This window comes from Dysidea avara, chromosome 8 (assembly GCF_963678975.1).
Source record: "Dysidea avara chromosome 8, odDysAvar1.4, whole genome shotgun sequence".
Classification (NCBI taxonomy): Eukaryota; Metazoa; Porifera; class Demospongiae; order Dictyoceratida; family Dysideidae; genus Dysidea; species Dysidea avara.
In genome coordinates this window covers 20,178,673-20,191,949 of record NC_089279.1, presented here as the reverse complement: position 1 = coordinate 20,191,949, position 13,277 = coordinate 20,178,673, and the positions used below count along the sequence as shown (strand labels likewise).

Sequence of the window (13,277 nt, the reverse complement as noted above, 5' to 3'; positions counted from 1 at the left end):
ATACACCACTCCCTTAACAAGGGATAGATACATTTATGCTTCAACAAGGCCTTTTCAGTGATTGATGCTGTAGGTAAAATATTTACATACATTTTCACTACCATGCGTAATTATAAATATTATGATAAGCACATTGTAAAACATTTTAAGTGAATCGTTTAAAGTTTTTCAGCCGTACTTCTCGTTCTTGTTCAAATTGTCTAATGTCTGTTCTTTGTAAGAAGGCTTGCTTTTCTAGGAAGCTATAAGGCACAACATAATATTTTCACTTTAAAAAATCTTACCCATCTTTGCTATGCAAAGCAAGTTCATCCTCGATGTCTTCATTTTTCTTAAATTTGTTCCAGTCAAGTTTAGACTTTTCCTAGAATTAAATGTGACGTAATCATCCTGGTCCCACCCATCCTACCAGTGTACTGATCTTTGGTTTCTTGTGCATTTGCTGTAGTACATTTCCAAGTCCAGCACCACTTCTCTTAACACTGAAAATATATAACATCATAAATAATTTGTGCACACCCTTCCTAATTTCAAGGAAGCTATGAAACTAACTACAGGTGTTTATCTTACATAATAGTAAAAACTTGGTGGATGTGTCATTGTGTACCTTTTCTTAACATCGACTTTTCCAGATTCACTGGTTTCTTGTTCTTTAGTTTTTTCACTGGAATTAGCTGTTATTGTTTCAGTAACTTTTACCTCCTCTCCAGCAAAGTCGTATGTTTTAGTCACACTAACAACTGATGGCTATAAAAAATGGTTTAATGACTCACTAAGTAGAGTAAAGTGGATCCTACATGTACATATAAACATTTCAATAGTGAGGATACTCAACAGACAAACAAATACGTTTGACTGGACTGCATCATTTTACTATTAAATTACACTAATTTACTATGTCATATTGACAACATATGGGTACAGAACTGCATCACAGTTGATATAACTATGGAAACTAGACATACCTTTGGTTGTTGGTTAACCACAGACCTACATAACAGAAACATGTGGTTAATTGATTAATTCCTGGTAGATTCATCTCATCATTTGCTTACTTTGTTTCCTGTTTGAAAGATTCCCATAATTGTTTAAGTTTTTCAGCTTTGTTCTGCTCAGCTTCTTCAGAATTATTGCTGGCTTTTCTGAGACATATGACATGCCATATAGCCACTTGTAGAAATATGATTCATGACCAGTTAATTTAGCACAGTCAAAACTATATAACCAGCTGGTTATATTATTGAAATACAATATATTAGTCATAAGGACAGCCATACACCTCTATGTCATGTACACACTGCATACACCTGTATATATGTACTCATGTAAACTTTAAACAATTAACATGATAAATTTGAAAATGTGACACAATGGATTCTGTTGTAATAACTGTTCTAGTATGGTAGCAGAACATCAACTTGTTACCAATTACAGCTGGTAATTTAACTGTCAGGAACTCGTATAGTCTAGAGAGTCTTATCCTCCAGACTCGGATGAGTTCCTGATTCCATAAGGTATACATAGATGCTACATAAGGTCTATAGATGCATTTAGATAGCATCTTTCACTGTACACAAAATTAACTTCAAAACTTTGTTAATTTCCATGGGCAAAACCACAGTATTCGGGAGCAAAGACAAGCTTAATTAGTGAATTGATCGGTTGCTATAGCAATTTGTTTGCTGCCATGTAAATTGTGTGGAAAAGGTACCTTCTTGCAAATCTGGTCTAATGCAAGAGTTGCTTGCAGCAGTGCCAGTTAGACACTCTCCCCCATACAAATATTATGAACTCTTGATATAGTCCTAAACATTTTAATTCCAAACCACCTAGTTCATCAACTTACAAAATAAACACATGTACAAAAAATTACACATCATGGTGGCCATCAAATTGTAGGCTGCTGAAGTTAGTTTCGTCAAAAGCTTACACTTTCAAACAGAGCTGATATGACTTGTAGATACACAATGTACATTCAATGAATGTAGGGGAAACAAATTAAAACAGGTATGTTACTCAAATTCATGTTACTAGAAAACAGGTTACTCAAGTTGTTTACCTGCTTTTACAAACCACAAATGCAGACTTGGGTATCAGCTGTTGCACAAAACCTAACCAAACATGGTAATTAAACTGTTGATACAGGAAATTGTGGGAGAAAGAAGACATGCTTGTTGGAAGCCATTAACGGTACTGGACAGTATTCTAATGATATAACAACTGTAGCTGTATGGTAGAAAATTCCACAGCAGAGTGTCTGTTTGTCATTTACTATAATCAGTCATCGATCCATGTAAATATATATTTTTAAGGAGATGCATAGCTACTTAACAACACTTGCATGGGAACCAGTGATCGGATTCAAAAGATAACAGAAACTTTTACAGCTTGCATGGGCTTGTTTTCTTGTTGTTGTTATGTATGTTGTTGAAGTCAATATATAAATACAGTAGATTTAGCATGCTTATAGAATTTACATTTTGGCCTAATGTATTTCAAGTACTGGACTCACAAACTGTACTAGAGATGTTGTACAGTATGTACGTACGTATGTATGTATGTCACATGGTATAATGAGCACACATGAACATTTCAAAACACACTTTGTAGTAGTATCGATTTTGTCATCATTTTCACTGGATGATTGGCCATCTGAACTAGCCACTTCCCCTACAAGAAATGTCACAGAAATATCAATAAATTTCTATGAACTAGAGGGGAAAATGATAACAATTCAGTTTGCGACAAATTGTGAACATAGAGTAATTTTCTTTTGCAACTGCTATCATACTTCCCATACATCACACCCCACTGAACTTCTAAGATTTCTTATGACACACATTCCATGCACATGGCAATCAACCAACACTTAGTCACAGTCACTAGAAATAAATAACGTGTAACGGGATTTATTTAAATCAATATTATGAAAAAAGACTTAACTTGTGTAACCAAGATTTAAAGAACGTTAACCCCAATAAGGGTATAATAAATAATTTGTTTGTTTGCACAACTGAAACCACATCAAAACACCAACAACCAAATATCTTTTGACTGTCAGTTGTTAAGATGTCATACACAGGATAAGAGCCTGACCTGTTGTTCTGTCTAGTCTACTGAACAAACTAATTACCATGAGTTAGTAGGTATATATCAATGGAATGTGACCATTAATAGTAAACTATAATCATATGTGAGACTGCATCAAATTTCACAACTGTTTATAGCTTTGTCAAATAGTTACTGTGTAGCAGGAAAGTTTCGAGGGACGAAACTTTCGAAAATTTTGCAGGTGATGATAACTTTGTGGAAATATAATCGTGAAATGTTTCAGTTTATACACATAGCTATTACCCGCTTTCTAGACTTTCATGAATTTAAAAACATGAAAATTATATTTTGTACAGTTTCGTGAAAATTTCATCCCTCGAAAATTTCCCACTATATGGTATAATTTTGAATATGTTTGAGATTACATGTACTATTTATGATTGTAACAACTACAAAAGGCAAATCATAATTTCATGAAAAATTGAATATGTTGATTGACCTTTAACCGAATAGGCAATTATAAAATTTCTATAAAAACACTGGACAAAAAATCATGCAGTATAATAATAGTCTGGCATATGTGTGAACAATTATTATTCTTAGTCCTAACTCTGTTACAACCAAACAAGACTGTTACTTCAAATTTCAGAATTCATAACCTTGTGGTATATACCACTACTGCCTCCAGCAATGTACAATGAGAAAAACATATAAGTCTTGAGAAATTTCACAGTGTGGTCAGAAAAGTATTTAGTCTTGTGTGTACACACTATTGCACACAACAGATGAGGTTGTGATGTCAGTATAACAGACAGACAGTCAGGTATACTATTGAGTGTAAACTAATACACCATCTATTAATGAGAAAGATCAAGGTTTAGGTTCCTGAAGTCATCTCTCAAAAATAAGTGTGCCAGTTGAAATAACACATTAAACTACAGTAGCTTGCTACCTTCATAGAGGTAATGGTGAAACTTTTTTATGCTAAAGATCAATGTCAGAGCTTCCTTTTCTAGTCCACTTGTTAATGTAAGGGAAGCGAAGGCTTATGTGCAAAAGTATACGCCATGTAATTGACATGGTCTTACAGGGGAATTTACTGTATAGGGGTACAGAGACCAGACCCTTGTGACTGACAGCATTTAACAAGCATGACAGATCATGAACAGTATCCAGTAATCAATGATACCCTTGTATTGTACATATAAAACTACAAGATGATACAGTATGGGTTCTGTTTAATCAGTAAGATGATTTCTTTACAAGTGTTTTGTATGTAATCATCCAGTGTACATGATACCTAGTCACTTAACTACTTTCATGGAATATGTAAATTACAATAAAGGGTCAGTTCATCAGCTTGAATTGATGTCCTTTATGCTGTGATGCTTATTGGCTCACTTATAATACAGTAGAATTTTTGAAATGTAGTTCTTTAAAACAAAATTACCAATAAAATTTTTTAGTGTAAGTGATGCATATACTTCAAAACTTTGAGTATATTATGGTAAAACTGAATATTTATACATTGCAAAACTCACTAAAACAAAAACCTTTACAGCAACATGCCTAAATAATAAATGCAATGGTCTCCATTGACACATGTACAATTACATAATGTTTATATTTAGGGTGCATGTGTAACACAATAATCCATGCCAGGTAATTTCAATAAATGTCAGTTAAGTATGTAACAATTTATAAATCTTACGAATGTGACTACATACTGTACACCAGGGTTGAAACCAGAATGTCAGAATTTTAATTGACATAGGTGAATGGGTACGTTGAGTGCCAATGGCGGAGAGTGCAAACAAATTTAATTCATGGACAGTGGAGCAGTTGAAGGCATTTCTACAACATCATAATATTCCTCAGCTGACCCAGCCAGGCACATTCTACAGTAATCTGGCCAGTCAAATTAAATCATGGGTGTATACCAAGAGCTATTGATTTAGGATAAGATGTCATATGCAAGATCCCAAGTTCTGCTAGTGTGAGACTATATGTCCTTCATTATAGAGGTTAATACACTACAGGAAAGATAGAGGAAAAAGTACTAGTAGCTACAGTAACAAGCTAATCAATGATCAATAGGTCGGCTCCACATTGTGACACAAGTCCAACAACAGTAGCACGATTCCGATTAGTGAGTGTGGCTCCATGTAAGTCTGTACGTCTACAGTCAGTAACTATGGGCATGTTTTGATCCAATATATAATAGTGGCACATCTCCAACAAGTTAGCATAACTCCAAATGTATACCTTTTCCAAGCATGTCAGTGGTGGAATAAAATTACCCCCTCTTTTGAAGATTGTATAATTAGCTATCGTTTTGGATTAATTTTGTAATGGTTATTTTGTCTTTTTTTGTACTGACTTAATTGTTATAAGTTTTTGTCGGTTTTTATGTGCACATTTTTTTCTTCTACAAGAAAGAATGGCTTTAGAGCAAAATTTGAGCTCTCCTATAAACTGACTGACCTAGCTACTTTTACTTGCTGGACAGCAGTCAAGCTCTTGCACCTAAGTGGTCGGGATAATTCATAAATGTATAGAAATGGAATAGATATTGTCGAGGCATGAAAATGAAGATCATAAATACAATGGCTTGTGCCATAATGCCTCCTAAAATGGCACAGCAGATGGTATTTGGCTGTGAGATTATTAATAGTTTTGCAGTGACTGCAAGACTTGATACAGACACTGAACCTAGAAAAGTTGCACATGTGCTGTAAAACAAGGAATTCTTGTAATAGTACCCAATACACACTCGTAATAATACATACCCTCTGGGATATAATCCTCATCGGCACTGCTATCGCTGTCACTATCAGACATATTTACATTCTAATTAAGGCCCTTTTCTAAATAACGCACGTCTCATATATTGTGTTTTCTTTCACAGTTGTGGTGTTGGTAATTTGGTTTGGTCTATGCGACAATAGGACACAACTAGTAGCGTCCCAGGTTATTGTTATCTCGTATGCGCCTATAATGCTGGCGTTATGGCGGTGAGTGACTCTATCTTGATAATCCTAGGACTGCTAACAGCGATTGCTGTAGTGGCGATAGGTAAGGTGTTGTGTACTGTGATAATACAGTAAGGTTGTGTTGGTAATGTATCTTCCATGTATTTAAGCTAAACAGTGCCCCACTGGTGTGGATTACAGTGGGAGCTACAAATTTATTCATTGAAGCAGTCCATCTAGTCCAGGTAACCATAATAGCTCATAACATAAAGGGTGCCGACAAGACAAAAACCCTACTGAACACAGAGTTAATGTTGTTGATCCTCCACCTAGATCTTTGTATTCAACTTGTGGGGGGGGGGATTATCACAATGACCTAACTGTGTGAGAAGGCCTGTAAATACAGGCCCTCAGGATAGCAAGGGCCCCCTGCAAACTTTAAAAATCTGTTTCTAATGGTGATATACTTGTCCTCCAGGGGGGTTACAACATGCACCACATGTACTAGTATAAGAATTCGCTACGTCAGAAAGCATTTCACATGAGCCCAATAGGTCCTGTACATTATACTGATGGTGGGAATCACTGGGGATTAAGTTCTATTTTATCTGTACTTGACATTTTGCAATTATAAATGGTTTTGTTAAGGAGAAACTAGAGTAGACTTAAAGTAATGACAATGAATGGCAGTCACGGACTTCCCATGAAGAGACAATGACCATATACAATCATTCATGCCTGATACATCACTATGAACCCATACCAGAAGTACATTTCTATATAATACTAGCTCTGGTACTTTACGTAATTTGGTTAGCGCTTGCCCTCTGCTTTGTACATTTAGCTCCTGATCACATGACAATTGATTATTAATTTTGCATTTGTTGGTCTTTTAGCATTCAGCAAGGCAGCATCAAAAATACATTTGTGGAAGCTTGTATTACCAAGCTGTGCTTGTTCTGTTCACAGATATAGATACAACACATACAGGTGCATGTTTTACTGTAAGATGTAAAACAAAGCGTAGTTTTAAGTAGTAACACAAGTGCTGTACATGGAGGTTTTCAAAATCCGGTGTTATTTAACCAATTAGGCAATTTCATGTATGATCGTCATCAGTGGGAAAACTGTCACCTCATTCTGTAAAAAAATTTTGAAACTATACTTGAATTTAAAGGAATTTATTCTTCACAATCTCTAACATAGAATTTTAAAAACATATTAGTAATAGTATGTATTTGTCTGCTTCATGTGACATACTTCCAACACAATTGTTTCCAAGTGATGTAGATCACTGATTTGGTATACCATTCAATTACCACTTCATTTGTGAAAATCAAAATGGTCATAGCACAATCAACACATAGAAAACACCATGGTGATTTAACATGTTCTTGTTTGATCTGTAGGCTGGGGCATTGCTTGGAGACTATTCTTTTCACGATTTGCACTCGTCAGAGAACTTTTCGGCATGAATGAAAACGGAAAGAGCAGCAAGAAAGATAAAAGTGTTAAACGAGTTACCACTAACAGAAATCATTTAAGAAGTGGACTAAAACAAAGACACACACAAGAGACCAGTGTGGTATCACCTAGCAGCCAAAGCATCAATCAACTACAAAGCCTCACTACTCAAAATCAGGACCTACTGATTGTAGATGATGAACCAACTCACCAAAACACATTGGATGGTGAAGAAATAGAAGAATTCTTTTCAATCACCAACAGTGCTGTTCAGGATGCCAAGAAACCAAAGAATGCTGTACTAGAAACCTTTGACCCACTAAACAGCTAGACCTGCTATTCACCACTGAGTGTTTAGTCTACAATACATTTAGTGAAACTAAGTAATATTTTTAACCAAATGGTATATGGTATATTTATGTCATCTGATATTGTCAAATACAATACACACACTTACTTGCTTTTAACAATAAAATCTTTTGTGTATGAGTTAGTAAATTACTACAAGTGTGTCCAAGTACACTTCCTTAAACAAAGTGCACTGTAGCAAAAACATTAATGAGGTCCTATGTGGAGTTTTATATCAACATTTAGTTAGTTCATTCCTGTTCAGTTTCTTCTTAATAGAAGCAACGATAACATCCTGCAGACCAGGTAGCCTCCTTACATGATGGTGTACAGTGGTACAAAGGATATGACTGCATTTAATGTCGTGCTTGCTAGCGAAAGTCCAATTCCCCAGCCAAACGCACCAAGTCCAGACATGTCCAAACTTGCTGTGTCATAGATAGCTGCAATCAGTAAACCTACAAGATTAATGACACCAACACTTAAGCCTATATAAGTAAATACAAGACTAAATTTATTGATTGGTTTTAATCTATCTAGTTTAATTAAGACAAATTATTTGAAGTGTTGAAAGTGTGGAGAGGTGTAAGACTATACTAATGGTAGCAGGATAAGATCCTTTTTGGGTAATGAAATGCCTGACAAGTCAGATGATAGCAGAAAACAATGTTAACAAGATTAAATTGCTTTGAAGACAGGAAAAGGAATACGACTAAATGTTCATAAATGGACTACAAGGTTTTTACCTAATAATAAAAGGGCACTATCTTATAAAAACTGAGGAATATGGATAGTGCTTGCTTATGAAGCACATTACAGCATGGACAATGTAAGAGGTACAGTGTGAAATAACCCATGGTTTATATTTTACTGCAGTAGGTTAATTAAGAACACATGGCTGGTTAGAACATATCAAACAGAAGCCAGGTATCATCTAAGCACAAAGTCCTACCTATACCAACAACCAATATGTACTGTAAATAATGAGATATCCACCCACAACAAAACAACTATGTATAAAATCTTTGGTCAAAAACAACCCATTCAGGATATGGTTGGGTTGTCTGATGTAATTTACGCAAACCCACTTAAAGTGTAACACAATCCAAAAAACTAAGTGACTAATTTTAAAGTGATTTGCCTCCACCTAGTAGTACATGATAGTGCAGTTATCACTCCTCCACAAGTACCCCACTGATGATGGCAACTACCATTTCAGTAACACAAGAGCACTTAGGATACAAACCACAAATGCAGTAGACAAGTGTATTCATAGGGCAAAATGGAAAAGGATTACCACTGATCACAAAGGGCCAGTGTTACAGTTATGAGAGGTACCTACTCATACCAAAATAAACAACATAAAATAACATTAGCATGCTGGCACCACATGCATTCGTCACCTCTATGAGATGATTCTATTTAAACAACTAATCCAGTAATGAGGACATAGGATATAGTACCACTATCAACAAACAATTAAAAAACACATTTTTCCTCTCATGATTGTCACCTGTGTAGGAGCCTAATAAAAACCTGTGTGGGTATAGTAGATCTGTTACAAAATTACACATGAATTTAGGAGTATAAAACCTCATATTTTATAATGGGAAACATGGGCGCTTTAACATGAATGTATTAAAACCAAAATTTCAGTAAACTGTATAAAGCTCAATTCCAATGTATAATCACAATGGTTATTATTACTTGTACACACTCCCATAAAATATCAAATGCATATGATATAGTCAACAGAGGTTTGTATACCCACAGATAATATGGGCCATTCCTTTACAGACCAGGCCTATGAATTTCTGTACTTGCTCTTTGCAAACTATAGACCAATTGCATTAGTGTAGCATTAAACTAATGTCGTTTAATTAAACCTTGGGGGCAAAATTATGGGACACAGACACTTTTTGTGAACTGCTGCTACAGTCTATGAAGAATTAGGTGGCCAAGAGCTACACTGTGGAAATAACCTACCGTTAGCCAGCAGCGTAGCTTACTTGCCCATGGACAGCCTTTGATATAAAGATATCCAATAATGTTGTCATGTTTTTACTATATAAATTCAATTGCTAGGTGATTATTCTACATAGTATTTTTACAGTAGCAAAGCAATGTTACATTAGGCACCTGCCCCACATACAAATTGTTCCTGCAACATACATGTAAACTAACAAGCCATAGCCGTATGACTAGAGTTTGAAAACACGCATGCTTGGTACACAATAAACGCCACTAGAGTGTCTATTTTTCATATTCCTAATCAAAAGTAGTATAGTATACCTTTTGGTACAAGTTTGTGAAGCAAACACACAGTTAAGACTTTTATTGCTACAGGCATAACTAGATATTCTTACGTTGTTTTAATGCAATAAATGTACATACATGTAATAAGATCAGCAGTGACAAACTTCACAGCTCCAAATAACAGATAGACCAGAGGACAGATAAGGGCCACGGACTTAGCACGTCTCCATATCACTGCAGAACACACTCCCCCAATGGAATACACCAGGACCGATGTTACGAAGGCCCACAATAAAATCCGCAACCATATCACTATTTTAAAAAAATAAAGATATTGGAACGTGCTGAATGAACCAAACTGTAAAATTTTAACTCACCAGTAAACTCAGTCAAATCATTTTCTGTTGACAGAAATGAGCTCATCGTTCTCTAAGCATCAGTTAAGTATCTTTGCCGCAGTTACTCCTCGCTCCTTGTTTATGTCTCCTACCGTATATTACTCCGGATTCTCTTCGTAATTTGGTTAAGAACCTTGGCGCCCGCCATTTCCTGTTTGTAGTGCTGTTTTTCCGCTTTTACTTCATATAAAAAGGTTAGGTCAGCTTACATGTGGAAAACGTGTGGTTTAGCGGTGATTTGTGCTAGCCTGTTGAAGTTAAAGTGTGGATATATATTTACGTGGTCGTGTAAAGCTGTAGATATCGTGAACGTCTGTAGATCGCGACTTGCTTTTTGACTAGCAAGACATGAAGAATCAGCAGCAGTCTCAGTTAAACATGAGCGGCGACAAAAGCAATAAGAAACAGGAGGTGAGTAGGTGGTAGTGAATGTGAAATTTAGGGGTTTATGAACTAGGCATCAGCTGCATGTATGTTTGCTCATAGATAATATATACCTTATCTATGGTTTGCTGCGGTCGCAATTGTGAATTATGTTTTTATCACTCTTGCAGGCAGTTATGGCCAGGGCTAAGTACAGAAACATAGCTGATACCCCGGATGAGCTGTCGTTTGGCCAGGGAGATATTGTTACCATTCTGGAGAAGAACTATGGCGGGCTGGACGGATGGTGGTTGTGCCAACTACACGGAGAAGTCGGGCTTGTACCTGCTAACTATTTTGAAATGTACACCCCAGAAAGTGCCATCCCCTTGTATGACTTTCCACCCAACAATAAAGTAGCACCAGCTAACTCTACTGTTGAAGTGCTCGCCAGCCCAGTGTCTTCACCAAATAGGAATTCTGGTGGAAGTCCAAAAGTTACTGAGGCCACCCTTAATACCAGTGCTAGAGTGGTATTATATGATATTCCACCTAGTGAAACAAAAGCCAGAGGTGATGAACCATTGTCAAGGTCTTCACCACAGTTTGGTACTAGGTCTTCACCACAGTTTGGAGCAAGGGCATCTGACACTGTCCAATCTACCTGCAGCTCTATTCCCCTATATGATACACCACCAACAAGCAGAAAAGCTTCTTCAAGTGAATCTTATGACTTTCCTCCTGATGCCAAGGCAAAGGAAGCCATGGTGAAGCTCTATGATACTCCAACATCTAATTCACGAAAAGATGATCTTACAGATAAGCAGCCAGACAGAGAGTCTATCATTCCAATTAGTATGGATTGCTTGTTTGATGAAGATGCTGAAAGACTGCTTGAGTCATTACATAAGGAGATCAGCACTTCCTATGAGGAACTGTGTGAGTGTGTGTATGGCCCTAATGCTATCTGGGATAAGGACAGAAGACAGACCACCTTGCAGAAAACTATCAACTCCCTGGTCAAGTTTGATCAATCTTTGGTGAATTTCTTGGAGTTTGGAAAAGGTGTTGCAAATGTTTTGGAAACTTTCAAGGACACTCACTTGAGAATGCGTTTCAATGAGAGCTATTCCAGCCTACTGCAAAAGAGACTTGAAATATTAGCAAAGTATGATCTGCTTGTAGATGGAAGAGAAATTGTTGATCAGATAACCAGTACAGTTAAATCCCTACTAGAGATGGCCAAGACATTACCTGGTGCTGCTACAGAACTTGTGGTACTAATCCGAGCAAACAAAACAATCCTATTCAAGCAACAGCCAAGAGCAAGATCCTCCTCTTCACTCCCACGAGCACTGGACAGTAAAGAGAGACATCCAATAGAGCATTCCAAGTTAACTGTGGCCAGGTCAGTGTCAGCAACAGATGTCCAAATAGGTTCAAGCCCTGGTATGGACAGGAAACACTCAAAACGAAACCCTAAAGATATGCTCCCACCACTGCCAATGGAGAAAACCACTCCTCAAGAACAGAACTATAATTTGTTGAAAGCTAAGGCATTTGCTCCTTCAACCACAAGCACTGCTATGAAGCAAACTCATCGAGAGTATGAGAAACTAGACTTGTATGAAGAACTGAAATGGGATGACAAGTCACAAGCCAATGGAGTGCATCAATCACGAGACAGTCATATTAGTCTAAACAGTGTTGGCTCAGAAAATGATGAAACTGATTTTCATGGTAGCAGCACAGCTGTCAGTGGAGACTCAGAATCTGCTGAGAATGGCTACTTTTCTTTTGATCATACAATATCACTCACTCGACATTCATCACCAAAGCCCATATCAAAAGAAGACCAACATCTAATGAATGTGTTTGCCATGCAATTGGACGCAATGTCCCTAAGCCTGGTGGAGTCAATAGATTCATTCTTGGGAAGTATTTCTCAACAAGGTTCACCAACATGCTTTGTTCCTCAGTCAAAGTACACCATCGTATGTGCATATAAACTTGTGTATGTAGCCAACGCATTATTTCAGAAGATCAATCACGGACCGACAAAATCAAGTATAGTAACAGCTAGCAATGAACTGGTCGAAGCCATCAAACTTGTGGTTGCAGACACCAAAACAGCTGCTTTACAATTTCCTTGTGTTCAAGCCACAGAGAGGATGACGGAAAGTGTAAATAACCTCAATCCAGTAGCATCAGATTTGGTGAAAGTAATTAGAGAGAGTGCTTCATCACCAAGCCCATAAGTTCTTTTCTTGTGTTTCCAGTCATGTCAGTGTAAATATATACAGGGCATTTTGTCAACTTATAATGAATGTATTTTACTATAATTATTACGAAGATGTTGTATTTTGTAGACATTGTACCTCGCTATCCGTGTACATTATAATAAAATTTTTAACGATTCTATTTA

At 36.6% G+C, this 13,277-nt stretch overlaps 2 protein-coding genes and 1 long non-coding RNA gene across 3 annotated transcripts; 2 read left to right on the top strand and 1 right to left on the bottom strand.

The window, feature by feature from the left end:
• Positions 1 to 49: 49 nt before the first annotated feature.
• Positions 50 to 5,959, bottom strand: LOC136264597 (craniofacial development protein 1-like). The gene is made up of 8 exons (XM_066059370.1): positions 5,841 to 5,959; positions 2,604 to 2,670; positions 1,056 to 1,142; positions 966 to 990; positions 608 to 747; positions 410 to 482; positions 285 to 364; positions 50 to 242 (listed from the first exon to the last, which is right to left on the bottom strand). Exons 1-8 carry the CDS (start codon positions 5,890 to 5,892, stop codon positions 146 to 148), a joined length of 621 nt encoding a protein of 206 aa, XP_065915442.1. The 5' UTR covers positions 5,893 to 5,959; the 3' UTR covers positions 50 to 145.
• Positions 5,911 to 7,976, top strand: LOC136264598 (uncharacterized). Its single transcript, XR_010705234.1, has 2 exons — positions 5,911 to 6,126; positions 7,433 to 7,976. It is a non-coding gene; the product is annotated as an uncharacterized lncRNA (long non-coding RNA).
• A 2,715-nt stretch (positions 7,977 to 10,691) lies between these two features.
• LOC136264593 (embryonal Fyn-associated substrate-like) lies at positions 10,692 to 13,268 on the top strand. Its single transcript, XM_066059366.1, has 2 exons — positions 10,692 to 10,900; positions 11,044 to 13,268. The coding sequence occupies exons 1-2, from the start codon at positions 10,838 to 10,840 to the stop codon at positions 13,108 to 13,110; spliced, it is 2,130 nt and encodes a 709-aa protein (XP_065915438.1). The 5' UTR covers positions 10,692 to 10,837; the 3' UTR covers positions 13,111 to 13,268.
• The last annotated feature ends 9 nt before the right edge of the window (positions 13,269 to 13,277 follow it).